Source organism: Plectropomus leopardus, chromosome 5, assembly GCF_008729295.1.
Source record: "Plectropomus leopardus isolate mb chromosome 5, YSFRI_Pleo_2.0, whole genome shotgun sequence".
Taxonomy (NCBI): Eukaryota; Metazoa; Chordata; class Actinopteri; order Perciformes; family Serranidae; genus Plectropomus; species Plectropomus leopardus.
Window position 1 is genome coordinate 11721147 of NC_056467.1, and position 15658 is coordinate 11736804.

The window sequence follows — 15658 nt, forward strand, 5'->3', positions numbered from 1 at the left end:
TCAACATTTGCATGTTATTTTTGAAAACACTGTGTGAATCTGACAAGCAGAAACTGTACATTTCCCGTGAAAACAGGAGTATATTTTGGAAAAGACAATGCATTTAACAAGCATAAATTGACAGTTCGTCCCACAAGGTCAACAAGAAATGCGTTGTATATAGATGTGAACGGTACTGACCAAGCAGCAATATTTGACAAGTTGGGATGAGAATGTGTTGACTACGGATATAGATTAGCATTAACATGCTTTGTTTCCATCAAAAACAGTCAAATAAATGAATAAACTGAGTGTGATTGTGTGTATGTGTGAGGATGATTGGTTTTATTTGCGTATGGCGTATGTGTATGTACAAGCATGTGTGTGCCTTTGTTAATGCGTATAAGTGTTTCTCTCACCCATGGCATTGCTGTTTAGTAGCAGCACACCGTGAGCATCAGAAGTGGTCTCAAGGCCCATATAGAAGGGATGCACTCCATAGCAATTCATCTTGTACTGTAGCAAAGAGACAGAGAGTAAGAATGATGGAGAAAGTGTGAGATGGGTGAATGTTGGTGTGTTCTCTGGCTTGTACGACTGTAACGTTTGTGCTTGTGCGCTACTTTGTTTATTCATGAGCATTTTTTTTCTCTACACCTGACAGGGCATTTTTCTTATATATAACAACATGACTACAATGGGCTTGCTCCCAGTGCTGTTGACTTTCAGAGGTTTTCCCAAAAGTAGGAAAAACATACCCCTACAAGTATCCTTAATGCAAATGAGTGTGTACTGTTTAAAACATTTATTTAAATATACAGCACACTTCCTGTGTTAATGCACACAGTAGTGCTCCAGAATCCCTGAAGTTCCTCTGGCCTGAGTTGGAAGATATCAACAAGGAACTGGGACAATATTTAAGGACTGGAGTTGCTGACAGGTGCTATAACAAAACCAGGAGGTCCTAAGTGTAGCATACAGATCATTAAAATTAATGACAAAACTGTAGCTGAGTGGTTACTAGACTCAGCTCTGCAACTTTGCTTTTCCAAAAATAGTTTCTTATGACTACTCAAAGGTAGGATTGAGGAGGATTTGTTGGCAGGGATTGAATATAGCATAATCAGTATTTTTTCTTTATTGTATACATAAATGAAAATAAAAATTATTGAGTATTTTTGTGACCTTAGGTTTAGGCGCTTATATCTACATGGGGAGTGGGTTTTTGTTCAAGGATCACCATGTTACACCGTCATGTTCGTACAGTAGCCCAGAATGGACAAACCAAACACTGTCTCTAGATTGGGCCATTCGCGTTTTTGAATCGACCAACATAGTTAGCAGTCCCTCTGCGACAACAGTGTCAGAAAGACACTTATTTTTTAATGTGAAACTGCTTTATTCAGTGTTTTTACTTGTTTAAATTCCAGAGTCCATTTGTTTTGGAGAGAAGGAGACCCCTGCAGATAACTCAGCTCACGATAAAAACCTCCTGAACAATGAACACTGAAGGAATGTCCCAACTGGAAGAAATTTCAGCTGGTTGCAATCTGTAATCCTCACCACTAGATGCCACTATATCCCCCCCCAAATTCTACACGCTGTTCCTTAAACCACTAATTAAATCAGCTTATGTGGCTGGAGTACTTCTTTTTTTTTCATTTTTATGAGACACTTAATCATATTAATGAATGTTTTTTGGAGTGTGCTGTAGTGACTTTGCATATGTAACAATATTTTGTTCTAATGGGAATGAGTTGAGTTTCAGAGTGTGGACTTTATGTGTGTTACTTCCGTGAGGGCCCCACTGTTGTCTTCAGGTGTTTAGATGAGGATAGAACGAGACAGACCAGGCTACGAGGAACAGATAGAAAGGTGGCGAGGGACAGGAAATCTGCCACTTTCAGATGTCACCAACCCTGCAACTAAAACTCATGGGCATGTCACATTCCATCAGCCTCTTACACTTCTGGTTCATAAGAAGTTGTTAAACTGTAATATAATGGCTCTGAGGACCAGCTCTGTCTCTGTGTCATCCTCGTCTGTGCTTTTCTTGCTCTGTGTGTGTGTGCGCGGGTGTCCTTGTGGCCCTGCTACGTGGTGCGATGGCCTGACTCAAGAAGAAGAAAGGTCATCAGTTTGTCTCTAACAAAGAGTGACAGCCAGTGACAGTGTTCTCTTGGTGTCTTCCTGACGGTCTTTCTTGACTCCTCACTCACAGCAAACATGTATGGACACACATACACATAATCTATAATCATAATCTTTCTACATTTACATGGATTGTAAAAGTCCAACTGTGAACACCCTTTTGAATAAAACAGAATTTGAAAATTACTCGATGCGTTATAAAACTTCATATTTATATTCTCCTTTATATTTTATCGCCCATTACTTAGTTAATGGCTGGAGATGTCCTCTCCAGAGGACGCTACAAAGTTTTCTTCAACTATCCAGCTGTAAAACACAGAACATGTCTCTCTTTCATGTTGTTGTAGTTGTGTATCCTTGTGGCTATGTCTGTGCAGATTTTAAACAAAAGGGGCCCATGAGAGGAGAATCTGACGATGTGCTCTGCATTGCATATGTGTTGTATTCACTTTGTTTATTATTATTTGGGGTTTTCACCTGTTCTTTTGAAAATGCATCTTTTTCTGTTTAATTTGTTGGTAGTCAGTACTAACATGCCACTGCTGTTGGCAGTCTAACCCCAGCCAACATTTTTTAAACAAAGGTTTTGATGGCTCCACTGCAAGGCTACAGCTTTAAGAAATTGCCATCCATCATTACTTTTGCTTGTATTTGTAAGCAGTAGAGACATCTTGTTCATAGTGAAACGATATACAAAAAAGAAGAGTCTTTCTGAGGAACATTTTTTCTGTAAATTTATGACTTCATCAGTGTAGTATTACAGGTAGTTTTCTTGATATAGTAGAACCTAATTCTCATTCAGTTATGACTGTATTCCAATAATATTTAGTTTTTTTTCTAAAAAGAAAAAAAAAAAAAAACTTTATTCTTGTGATATTATTACTTTATTCCAAAAATGTCTGATTTTTTTTCTTAATCTGGCAGATGTTTTGTTAAAGTTAAACAGATGTTTTGTTAAAGTTTTGCTAATGTTAAACATGGACCCTTTACACTCCCAACTCATCAAGAATTTTCTTTCATCCACTGTGGAGTTATGGGAGAAAAACATTGTTTTTATTATGATTCAGTGTAACATAGGGTGAGTAATTTATATACAAAAAACAATATGTGTGTGTGAAGTATGCCTTTAAGGGACAAGTTAACACCCAGTTTGAGCTTGAACATGACTTGCGAATCACTGGAACGAAGACTGGAGTGAAGTCTCCACCTTCACTGCCAGGCCAATTGTGTGTTTTAGTGTGAATATGATTTCTCTGACTGTGACGTAAAAATGTATTTATGTGGCAAACTCCTATTTAAAGTGTTGTATCATCTAGTTTAATATTAGCGTATCAAAGACTGTAAATACAGAGTCCACGTCACCCTGTCGACTCTGTTTTTTTTTCTCATTTTCATCCACTTTTCCTTCTTATTTTTTTCTCCTAACTCTAATTCCCTTGCTCTCCGAGGGGCCCCATAACATTTATCTGAACCCTGTGGAGCTGTCTTGACAGCTCAGCAATTAGGCTTGATAATGCTGATGCAGGTGGAAACCTCATCCTGTCTGGCCTTGACACCAGAAGGGAAAACATGATGACACTCTATAACCGCTGCTCATATCAACGGCACCACATCAAAGTGACACGAATGTGAGAAAGATGAGTTTACATACTGTGCAGGAAGGTTGTTTACAAGTCACCTCTGCAGTCTCTAGAGAGTGTGATGGTAAAGACATTCAGAGCAGGGCGCTTTTCTTGCTATGCCATGAAAGCACACAATTTGTTTTGATGAAACATGCCAATGCTTTAAAAAAGGATGGGAGAAAACACTGCTAGATTAATGTCAAACTTTGTTCATGGAAATCCTAACCAGTCAAACATTCGTTCAAACAGATGCCATAGCCCCTTTTACACAGCCTGTTCAAAGGCAGGGATTTTTTTCCATTGTTCCACCTCAGCGTTCTGTATAAAAGGTTGTGGAACGGAGGGACGTGCAGCTGCTTTAAAGCCTGCAGCAGAGGTGGTAACAGCACTAAATCAACGTCTGTGTGTAAGGGACAGCCGGTAGGACAGGGCCATGGATGGGACAGGTGAGACAATGTTATATGTTTGCAGCCCACTGCAGGGACATTTAAAAAGCAGCTGATAGCAGTAAACAGCCAACTCAAAAAAGAATAGCATTTTGGGAGCCCATGAGTGTGTTCCGAAACATATTCTTTTCCTTTTACTTTTAGTAGTTACTGTGGCTGCCCTTGCAACGTATGCACTGTTGCATGCAGTATGCACAAAATCAGGACATGCTACTTCTACATAGCACTTCACCCTGAACATTGACCCTCTTTCTCATATATTAATTAACATGGAGATAAAACAAATCACCATTGGAAAAACTCATCAGAAAGGGGGATTAACTCAGAGAGCTCCGCTGTCACTTTGCCATGTGCAGGGTGCATTTCCTTGTTATTGTTATTTTAGTTGGCTTTTTTGTTGTTGTTATTGTTGTTGGTAACCTTATTTTGTTCACTTAAACAATTCATTTTTCTGTTATTACCATTCCACTGGTCATCAGTCACTTGAAAGTGCTGTCATTGCAGCTTTTGACAGCTGTAAATCAGCTGCAAATCAGCTGTCAAGATGTGATGTATCTGCCACTGTGCAGAAGATTGTGGGTAAGAATAACTTGGAAAGCTTGCTGGCTTGCATATTGCAAAATACAACCACATCTAGTGGAACATCCTGGTATTTTTGGCTGAGATCAGCTGCCATATAACAGGGACGGTAAATGATTGAAATTGCCATGTTAATGCCATTGGTTTTGGCATGCTGTCTCAGATCACAAACTGGGGTAGCATGATGCCGCTGTTGTTTAGTGCTGTATAAATTAGCAAAAGCGGCATCATGGATAGACTTTCTAGCGGCCCTATCGTGGGATCTCTGTTTAAAAAATGCTCATGTTGGTGAACTTTGCATCAACTGTTGTGTGAAATAACAGCTGGACCTGATAAGACTGGCTGCAAAACTAATGTTTTCATGCGGGTGCACGTATGTGCTTCAGTGTGATACTTACACCAGGAGGCTGGTCCTTGGAGAACATACCCCAGGTGTGATAGTTGAGGTTGTGTTTGTAGGTAGGATGCTCCGTCTCTCCAAAGCCGTAGACAAACTCTGATGGCAGTCGAGTAGACACTTGGATGAACATGTCTGAGAAAGTGAAACCTGGCACAGAGGAGTCCCATCTGAGAAAAGTGACAGAGGATTAAATCAATGAGAGATGGAGAGAGAGGGGGAGAGGGAATTATTGTCAAAGGGAGTTATTCACAATATGTTTGACACAAATAAGCATAATAACCCGCAGGAACTGCAGGCATCCCTTCAACATACTTCATAAATTTTAATTAGCAAAATTTCAACTGACACTTCTAAAAAATACGGAAGGCTTAACTACAAAATAATGTCACCCTTGCTTAAAGATACGCTTTGAAAAGACTCTGACTCTCGACTGCTTCATGTGACATCATCGCGACTGCTGAACAAGAGGAAACAACTTGAGGCGCTGATACACTGGGCAACTTTCCTGAGCTGATCTGATTGGGTAATGGTGCCAGAGGAGTTGACTCAGCATTGTTTCTTTAATCTCACAGGGAGTAAAAAAAAAAGTTTCTTCCCTGGAAAAAGTTGAATAGATTTTTTTATCTCATATCTCACTTTATTGCTTGTTAATGGGAGCACCTATATTGCCTAAAATTACCTGGTGAGTCAACGCCCTGAGGCGGTCAATTTAAGGTAGTAAAAGAAGGGATTGCATTGTGCTTGTGGAAACAAAGTATAGCATGTAATGCATATACATGCACCTTACTGATTAGGGCTGTATATTATATATGTATTTATTAAACATCCCTGGGGATAAATTGAGCTTTTTTAAGAGCCTACCAATAACAGTAACAAGGGGTTTTTATTGAAAATGTGTCAACACATCAGCATATGAATAGTAGAAATATATATGTTTACTTTATTCATTTTTTAAAATTACAATCCAAATTCTAGTAGAGCTCTGAGGTGAAACTAGAACTGTTGCAGAAGAAGAAAATTTTATTAAAAATCACATTGAAGTTTGTAAACAATAAAATTGCTTTTTTTCTTTATAGATTTTTATAAAAAAAAACATACAATTTAGCAAAAATGGTGAATAGATTTATTTAGTTTTTGTATGCTGACATATAAATCAATGCTTAACTTTAAGATTCTAATGTTTTTTGAGGCAGAAAGGCTGTTGAAAGATACCCCAAAACAACAGAAATAAACATTAAACTCATGATACTGAATAAAATATCCAGAACACATCACAACTTCAGCCCGCATGAGTCACTCGTAGAACTGAAATACTCACATCTTTGTGCCTGTGCTTTTCCTTACGACCTGGATGCCGAATGGGTTGTGGGTAATTTCAACCTTGTAAAGCCTCTTGCTCTCATCAGTTTCAGGAGCAGAGGGAACCGACAATGGCACTGGCACCTCATAACGATCTGTGGCTGGGTCCCAGATCTAGACAGGGAGGTAATGTTACAAATCAATGTGTGTGTGTGGGTGCGTGCATGGGTACGTGCATGCATGCGTGCGTGCATGCGTGCGTTTGTTTATGTGGAGCAGGCAAAGATAGATGGATGTGTTGATATAAAGACAAATAGTCAGCGTAGAGAAAGAAACATGCTATGCAAGAGAATGCACCACTACTGGCACAAACAAACACACCTTGAACTGCAGCATGTCTCTGCTGTGATACCGGATGTCAACACGGAGTTTGTCAATGTCTGGTGAATCTGGGCGTCCACTGCTCCTGTACTTCTTGTTCCGAGTGATATCAACTGTCATGCCTGAGTTGGTTTCTTTGACTGTCGTGACGGTGTAGCCATAGTCCTCTGGATAGAAGCACCATGGAGCCCGTTCGATGTTGCTTGGCTGAATGGAGACAAAAAGCGCATCAGATTTTTTGCAGCTTTGCAAACAAACTTTTTCAGTATGTATATGTGCATGTGAACCTCATCTGTGTTACCCCTCACCTCCCAGATGCAGCCCCTGGCCCTGCACTTAGCCTCATCTGCATTCTCCTCTGGATGGCAGTCAAAGCGCTTGTTCTCCTTCGGCTCCAGCTCCCACTGCACCAGATAGGTCTCCCCAACAGTCAGAGAGAGACCATGCAGGAACATAACCTTTGTGTTTGATGAAGCAAAAATGTGGGAGAAAGTAGTGACTACGTTTGCATTCACTGATAAGTCAAACTATGATTATTGATTAGCTCAATCAGTCTATTTAGTTGGACCACTGTCCTTATCCCATATACAGGCACCAGGGGATAATGGATTTATTGACAGAAGATCGTCCCATATGCCCCCTTTCAGGTAGTTGCTATAGACCAAATCACAATGTTTATTTACAATAATTTTGGGGTAAAAATCCCTGCATCATGTTTATATAATCAAACAGTGCTGAGGAAACTCTGCCTTCATTCATTAGTTTTAAGACAGTTTAAAAAAAAACAAAAAAAAAAACGGCCCGTCTGAATAAAATCAGTATCAGTTTAAGTATGCCCTATATTAAGAATATTTTCACAGCTTTACCATGCATAAGACAGCCCTCACTAACTGATTTAAAGCCGTTTTATCAAAAACATCAGACTCTACTGAGAAAAATTCATTCATTTTACTCCACCAAACGCAAAGTTGCTATACTGCTATATTTTGTAAGGTAAAGAGGAGCAAATATTCAAATATAGCGTGCACTTAACTAATTAAACTGATTTTGAGTTTGATATGGATTTTTTTTCAGGTGGCTAAAAAATATTTTGCAGCAGTCCCGTCAACAGCAAACAAGTCTCTCTTCTGTGTTTTTTTTTTTTTTTAAATGCCTGACCCGTTCTGCACCACCCTTTCCCCCCTCATAAATATTGAACAGTCTGTACCTAACCCACGCGGCAACTAGGTGTGTGCGCAGAACACCTAGGACAATTCAGGTCCGACTGAGGTGTTTATGTGATGGAGTAATGCGATTTCCAAACGCATTGACTAGGTGTTTTAACCAGAATTTCATTTTGGTACAATTTCAGTCTGACTAACATGATTACATGTGTGTCAAAAGTCTAGTTTTAGTCAGACTAACACAGTAATTTGACTTTAACATCATGTAAACGTACTGATTGATTATTGAATGTAAGGATGCCAATGTTAGAACATTCTTCTCAAGTTGTCTCAAGAAAGCCCAGACATGCTTCCTTGAGACAGAATGTGTGCTTGACGTTGCGTGTGCTATCAATTAAGACACAGCTGTTAATTTCTCTTTGCTGTTTCAACAGCCTCTGCTGGGAATTGTGAGTCATTCTCACACCAAATCTCGGGGAGCCCCTTTCACTCCAGTCACTGCAGTCACCATCTGATAAATCCTCAGCTGGTAAGTAGACATCCGGGATTTTCATCAGTCTTTTTTTTTTTTTCCACGTGTCATTTTATTTTGAAGTCATGCTTCTACAGTTCTATTGTGTAAAATGCAACTTTCAGGACACATAATGCATATTTAGAAAGGAAAAGAGACTGGGAATGGACAAAGGGATAAATACAAAAATTAAAGGCAAAGTAAAGAATAAGATAAATGGTGAAGAGGGCACAAGGGCATGCACTGTAAACAAAATTGAAGGCAGTGAGGCTATATAGTCGGCAGTTTTTTTTTCTTTTTTTTTTTTTTAAGAAGAGCACAAAAAAACAAAATAAAACACAGGAGCAAATGTGCCTCATGTGTCGTAAAATACCATTCTATTTAAGTGTATGTGGAACTAATGATGTTTGGCGGCTGTGAGCTATGTTCAAGGCCCAGCCCGACTAGGCATACAAAGACTGATGGACATGACAAGCCAGAGTTTAGGTTTAACAGCACATTTACCCTTCACCCCCAGGAAATGATTACTGCTGAGAGTCATTTGATAAATGCAAGCTTGTGTGTGTGTGACCAGGGAGACCTTGAGGATTTACGCAAGCATAGTCTACAACCACACACACGAGCACGTGGACACGCAAATATACACAGTGACTAAAGCAAGTCTCGGTAGTAATAGTTAACAGAGCCTCTTGATACTTTATAGACTTGCTCTTTGCTCATAACTCCAGACACTTAATGTAGGACAATTGCTCAGTCGTTCTTTCTCACTCTTTCTTTCTCTTTCTGACACACACACACACACACACAAAAGCTTTTCGATCCTCCCCTAATGTAAATTGTTATCATTTCTTACACTTAAAGCCTAACCTTGAAATGTACAGTAATGGTTTCATTCCTGGTCTATTGAAACAAATGGTGGGCACTTGCCCGAGTAGCCACTGTAGTGCTCATCCACCCTGCATCTGTCCTGCTTCAGCACAGCAAGGTTTTTCTGACAGTGGAAATATGTACTGGAATTGTTTTCTCTGTTATGTAGTGTTAAATATTAACCATTATTTATTCAATTCTAAACTACTATTGAAACCTACTAAAAAATGATCTTTTTTCAGTTATGCAATGTGGCATTCCCAAATGTGATCAATAAATCAATCAACTAATCAGTAAATCAATTGATCAATAAATAATAATAAAAATAATGTTTTTAAGCTATAATCAATTATAATTAGGCCACTTGGAGGCCACAGAACAAGCTGTGGAAACAACATTGTCATATCATCATAGTACAATGATAATATGGCAAATATGTTAGCGCGTGTGTGTGTGTGTGTGTGTGTTCGTGTGTGTGTGCGTGTAATGGGAACTACCACAGGAGTCGCTTTGAGAACTTTCCTAAGTGCGTATATCCTATGCAGTCCTATGCATGCATGTCATTATACAGTCATGAAGCTTTACATGTGTGTAGTTACGTCCCTGGCTTGCATTCACTTTAGGTCATAGATTGTTGTAATGATAACATCGCAAGATGGTCTCCTGGTCAGTATTTTAATTTATTTATCTAACCTTTATTTAACCAGGGATAGTCCCATTGAGATTCAGAATCTCTTTATATTATTGTTTTACCATTGCCAGTATTGATGTGCCCAAGAAGTTATAAGGAGGAGAATGACTATCTTAATTTTGATCTGAGGGTATACTGTATGAAGTGGTAAAGAGTGTGTTTACCTTCTTGCCATCGTCGTACTGTATGTTGGTGTTTGGCACCGGAGTGGTAGAGTTTCTATCTGTTCCAGTGCTAACATGAGTCACAGAGACGGACTTGGGAGGATGAGGCACACCGAGGACAGTGATGTTCTCAAACTTAAGGTTGTTAGGGTCCTTGTAGCCTGCATGGGTCACCTGCAACTTCAGCACTCCCTGTAAAGCAGAGGACATACAATTACGTGCCTAACCGTCAATTTCCATTTCTTCAAACCCACCGCAGTATTCTTATTCTCTTTTTGTTTATTATATGCTTAGTATCAGTACTGTTGTTCTTACGTTGTTTATATGTGTAACCCTTTAAAATCTAAATCAGCATCAAATTTCTTGTGCAGCATTCATACCCCTTTCACAAGCATTTAAACCTTTGAATCCTTTGAAACCTTTGAAATCTGAGCCAATTCTTTTGATTTCTTTAACCCACTTGGGGAAAAAGGCAATGAGTTACTTGGCAAAAGACACCCAGAAAATTGCCACAAATAAGCAGGTAATTTTCTTGTCACCTCTGCTTACCAAATTATGTTTTTTTTTTTTGGTTGTCTTTTGTTTTTTTTTTTAAAGATTATTGTTTGGCATTTATAAGATAGCACAGATCAATAGCGTGAAAGGGGGAGAGTGAGAGGGGACAACATGCAGCAAAGGGCCATGAGCTGGAGACGAACCCGAAGCCGCTGCAGCAAGGACACTGCCTTCATTCATGGGGCGCCTGCATTATCGACTCAGCCACCAGACCCCCCAAAATTATGGGTTTAATCATTGCTAAATTAGTTTTGAAAAAAAGGGGGAGATAAATTTATTCGAGAAATTATTTTTGTAAATCGGGAATATGTCCAGAGAACTGTAATTTTTTAAACTAATGATTATTCTAATTTTATGTTTAAAATTATTATATATACATATATTTTTATTTTTATGTTTATTACTATGTGTGTGTATATATATATATATATATATATATATATATATATATATGTATACATACATAGTACTTTTTCGGATCATTTCCTGTTTTTTTTTTGTGGTTTGTTTGGGTTTGTTTTGGGGGTTTTTTATACCAATTTTCAGGCTATTTTCTTAAAACTTTTTTTACTAATTTTTTGCTAAATTGGAGTAATTTTCAATCAAAATGAAGAGGAAATCAAATGTCAAGTGTTAATTTGCTTTGTTGTAAGGACAAAGTGACCCGAGTTTTTTTAATGGCAATAACTACTCTTGCAGTTTTTGTACATTTGACAATAAAAAAAAACTTTGAACTAACTAAAAATAGTAATTATTGTTGTTGAATTGACATTATACAAGGAAACACTGTGTTTAACATTGATCGACAGTCTAATCCACTTTAGAACATCACTTGCTGTCATCAGGTATTCCTAGTTAAGCAGCCAGCATATAAACTCCCACAACTCTTGTCCATCAGTCAAACAGCTGTTTCGATAGATTTCCTGTCTGTAACCCCCCCCCCCCCCACACACACACACACACACACACACCCCAGTGTAATGCTAACATACAGGAAGAACATCACAGTCATACATTAAACATGCGAGCCAATTCTCAGCTCTGTGGCAAGCAGGAACACAGGGTACTTGATCCAACAAAGCTTCAGTAGCATAACATGGATCAATTCCTTTTGGTTTTTGTGGACTGAGGAAGTCTAAAGTCTCAGGTGGTTTTGAACTTTGCACTTGAGTTCAGATCAGAAGGAATATGTGGGCTGGATTGAAAAGATGGTGTAGATACGTGTGAGGGAAACTTTACATAGTCGACGTTGAAATCGTAGTGGATGTGATTGCCTGTTTCAACAGTCTCTGTACAATGAAAAAAAAAGAGCAGATGTTAATGTTTGTCACAGTGGTTTGGTAACTGATGTACTGTCACACAGTAGAGTAACTGACCTTCACTTGTTAATGTGTGTGAGCTGACTGACAGTGTTTGAACAGTGGTTGAACTCGTGTGATGCTTTGTGTTTAAACAAGATAAGAGCTTCAATTTGATGCTCGTAAATAAACATGCCTGTAATGAGCGGTAATAACAAGATACGGATGATCCTGTCTCTTACACACACACACACACACACACACACACACACACACTAATGCATCTTGCTCACAATACCTCTGGAATCTCCATCATCCCAGAATAGCTCCCCCCGGCTGCCTTGTTGTTGTCATCAAGAGCCACGATCAAACCCATGGGGTTACGTCGACTAGAGGGAAACACATAAACACAGCACAAAAGTACAAACACCATATGAATGTGTGATTACTATAAAATGAATCAGACAACAACTATTTGTGCACATTAATTAAATAGAACAGGAGACACACAATTCGATGCATTTATGATTTTGTGTAAAAACGTGCTGACTGATCTGTGTATCTGCTTCTCTAGTGTGTGCATTATAAATATCAATGCACATTAAATATTATGACTGAGCGCAGCTTGTTGAAATATTATTTCATTTTAAGAGCTGGTTGTGTGTGTGTGTGTGTGTGTGTGTGTGTGTGTGTGTGTGTGTGTGTACCTGTATGTGGTGGTGACATCAGGCCTCTGTGTGGGGAGGATCGCACCACCTCTGATGTGTAAACCAAGCTTGTCAGCCGGCAGATACATATAAACATGTGTTCTGCGGTCTGTCACTTGTTCCATCTGATTGGTAAGAGAACAGAATCTATTAAATCCCCTCATGTGATGCTCAGTGGGCAAGACAATCTCCATGTAGCCCATTTCAAGGTTAGGACAGTGACCATAATTTCGCACAACCCTGAGCTGGATGATACAGGCTTTGGTCTTGCGTGAAATAGCAGCCTCTATAAGGAATGTTTTCTGAGGCAGAAAAACATGAGAAACCCGAGTTTGTCACTGGTGTAAAATGGTCCAGCCATTAGTTTGGGTCTGCAGCCTTGGCAGAACATTTAATGGGTCCAGTGCTGCTTTGCAATCAACTTAAGTGAACACAGGTTACTAAACTAACTCTTGAGTCAAAACAGCATATTGAAGCTATAACTGATGAAAGTCCTTGGCCTTCTCAGCTATACAATCCACTCTTTGAAATACTTGAACTACTTGAACTTGATTGCATGAAGTTTCATTGCATCAGCAGAATATTTCAAAATGTAAGAAATAATTGCTTTGAAGGACAGTTTTTTTTTCCCTCGCCCACCCCAAGTGGTATCTATGAGGCCGGCAGCCTTGGTTTTGTTTACTCTGGATACTCTGCAGATCTGACTGTAGACACTTTTCATTTTTGGTGCAGGAGGCTCATCTCACCAAACAGCAGTTAGCAAAAGATGCAAGCCCATAATAAAATAATCAGAACAGTGACATTTCGAAAATATAATGAAATGGATTACATGTAGCAGAATTTTTCACATTAAAAAAGTGAGACAAAAAGGAGTTTAACATTGAACATCGCAGCTAGTAGTGCTTTTTTAATGTTAGTATTTTGTATAGAGCAATGGTTCCCAACTAGTCCATTAGGTCAAGGTTTACACAGAAGATATACTACCACATATTAAAATCTGTTTCGCAACATGTAAACAGCATGTATGTAATGAAGTATAACATATTGCAAGAATAAAGTACAATTACTTAAAACTTAGTAAATATATAGCACTGCAACCAAGAGAGATCAGTGACATAAAAACACACGCAAAGGCACACACGTTTATAGGCCAAACTATATTAAGAGCAGGGCACTGAAATAGTAGCTTAACAGTAGAAAACTGCATTTCAAAATTAAAGCCCTGTACCAGAAGTTCAAAACAAAGTGTGTTTTTTACAAAATAAGTGTTCAGGAGTTACTTGTGGTCCATTCAGAATAGACCCGTGACCCACTTTTAGACCAGCAGTCCCACAAGTTTGGAACCAGAAGCTACAGAAACACAGAGGTGGAGGGTAATTTCTAAATCACACAAAGTCTCCTGGTAATACTAGTCCTGTGTGAATGGGGCTCAAGTCAAAAAAAGCCACATCTATTTGTATGACTGTAGGACTATTGTCCCTTTAAATAAAAATCATCAATACAATAGGGAAATAATGCATGTTCTTGTAGCTTATAGTTGTCAAACATTTTGGATGGGTTGGACCACTGTTGAATTTTTGAAATGCTAACAAAATAGTTTTGAAAATATCTTTAATGAAACAGTTGGGAATGTTATGTGTTATTTTTGCATTTTAATGATATAATCATGATGTTCTGCTCTGCTAAGAAGCACCTATTTGAGATGAGGAGACACATTTTCCTCTCCCTTCTCTGTGTGTGTCTCTCTCTCTTTCTCTCTCTCTCTCTCTTTGCCCCTCCACTCGTTTTTGGAGGGCCCAGATAGAGCACAGTTAATTTCTGATCCCCTGAGGACTGAATCCTCAGACCAGCCTAAAACAATTTAAAACTCTCTTCTCTTCATCTCCTCTCATTCTCCTTCTACCTACTTCCCTCTCCCCGTCATGTTATTCTCTCTTGTGGTGCTCTAATTCTTTTTTTTTTTTTTTTTATCCCATTTTACTTCATTCCCATGGAGGTGTGTGAGAGAATGTGTGTGCGTGTACCATTTTATGCAGTACAGTACAGTATGGGCGAATGTGTGGGCTGGAGTTAGTGGAGCGTCTACAAGCAATTTCAGATCGTATCACCCCCTCATTGTCTGCCTTAAGGAGGTCTTTTCTAGCCTTGTCTTCTCTTTTTCTCCTTATTCCTCCTGGCTAATCCTCCCATCTTCCCACTCCTCTACATACCGTTACTGCCATCCCTCTTTTCTTCTTCTCATCTTCTCTCTTGTCCCTGCTTTCCTCTCACTCCATGACCCCCCCTCTCTCCAACCCTTCCATCCTCCTCCCCAGATAATCACAGGGGACCAACCAGGACAAGGGGCCGGCGGCAAGACAGCCAATCTAATCGTTCATCTGATCAGTGGGCGCTTTACATCGCCACTGTGACGCCCAAATAAGGTCCCAAAGGAGCTCAACACCTCTTTTATCTCTCTGTCAGGGAGATAGTCTCTCTTCTCTCTCAGCTGTCCCCTCTTTCACTCTATCTTTGTCCTCAGTCTCGCTTCATCTTATCGCTCTCGTCTCTCTGTCTCAAACAAAGAACTCGAGGCAAAGACTTTCATGTGATACATGCTCTTTGTGTATGTGTTAAATCCATTAATGTAACATAATAATCATGGGGCTTTTTTTTTGTTTGCTCATTTTTTTTCCAATATGCATTTAAAGAAATTATATGTCATAAGTAACACTGGAGTTACCCACCACAATAGAAAAGAAAAAAAAAACAGGAAGCTAAAAATCCAAAACAAATCTTAGAATATAAAAATAAATAAATAATAATAGTAACTGGTACATTTAAGTTCATATAAACAGATTTAAAT

General features: G+C 38.9%; 1 protein-coding gene across 1 annotated transcript in view; it reads right to left on the reverse strand.

Annotated features, from left to right (window-relative positions):
- Positions 1–15658, reverse strand: part of si (sucrase-isomaltase (alpha-glucosidase)) — an 84802-nt gene that overhangs the window by 30251 nt on the left and 38893 nt on the right. The window contains 10 exon segments of the mRNA XM_042486938.1: positions 399–495; positions 5176–5344; positions 6496–6650; positions 6858–7064; positions 7166–7315; positions 10254–10445; positions 12048–12097; positions 12405–12438; positions 12441–12495; positions 12814–12938. Of these exon segments, the coding sequence (XP_042342872.1) occupies positions 399–495; positions 5176–5344; positions 6496–6650; positions 6858–7064; positions 7166–7315; positions 10254–10445; positions 12048–12097; positions 12405–12438; positions 12441–12495; positions 12814–12938 (1234 nt within the window).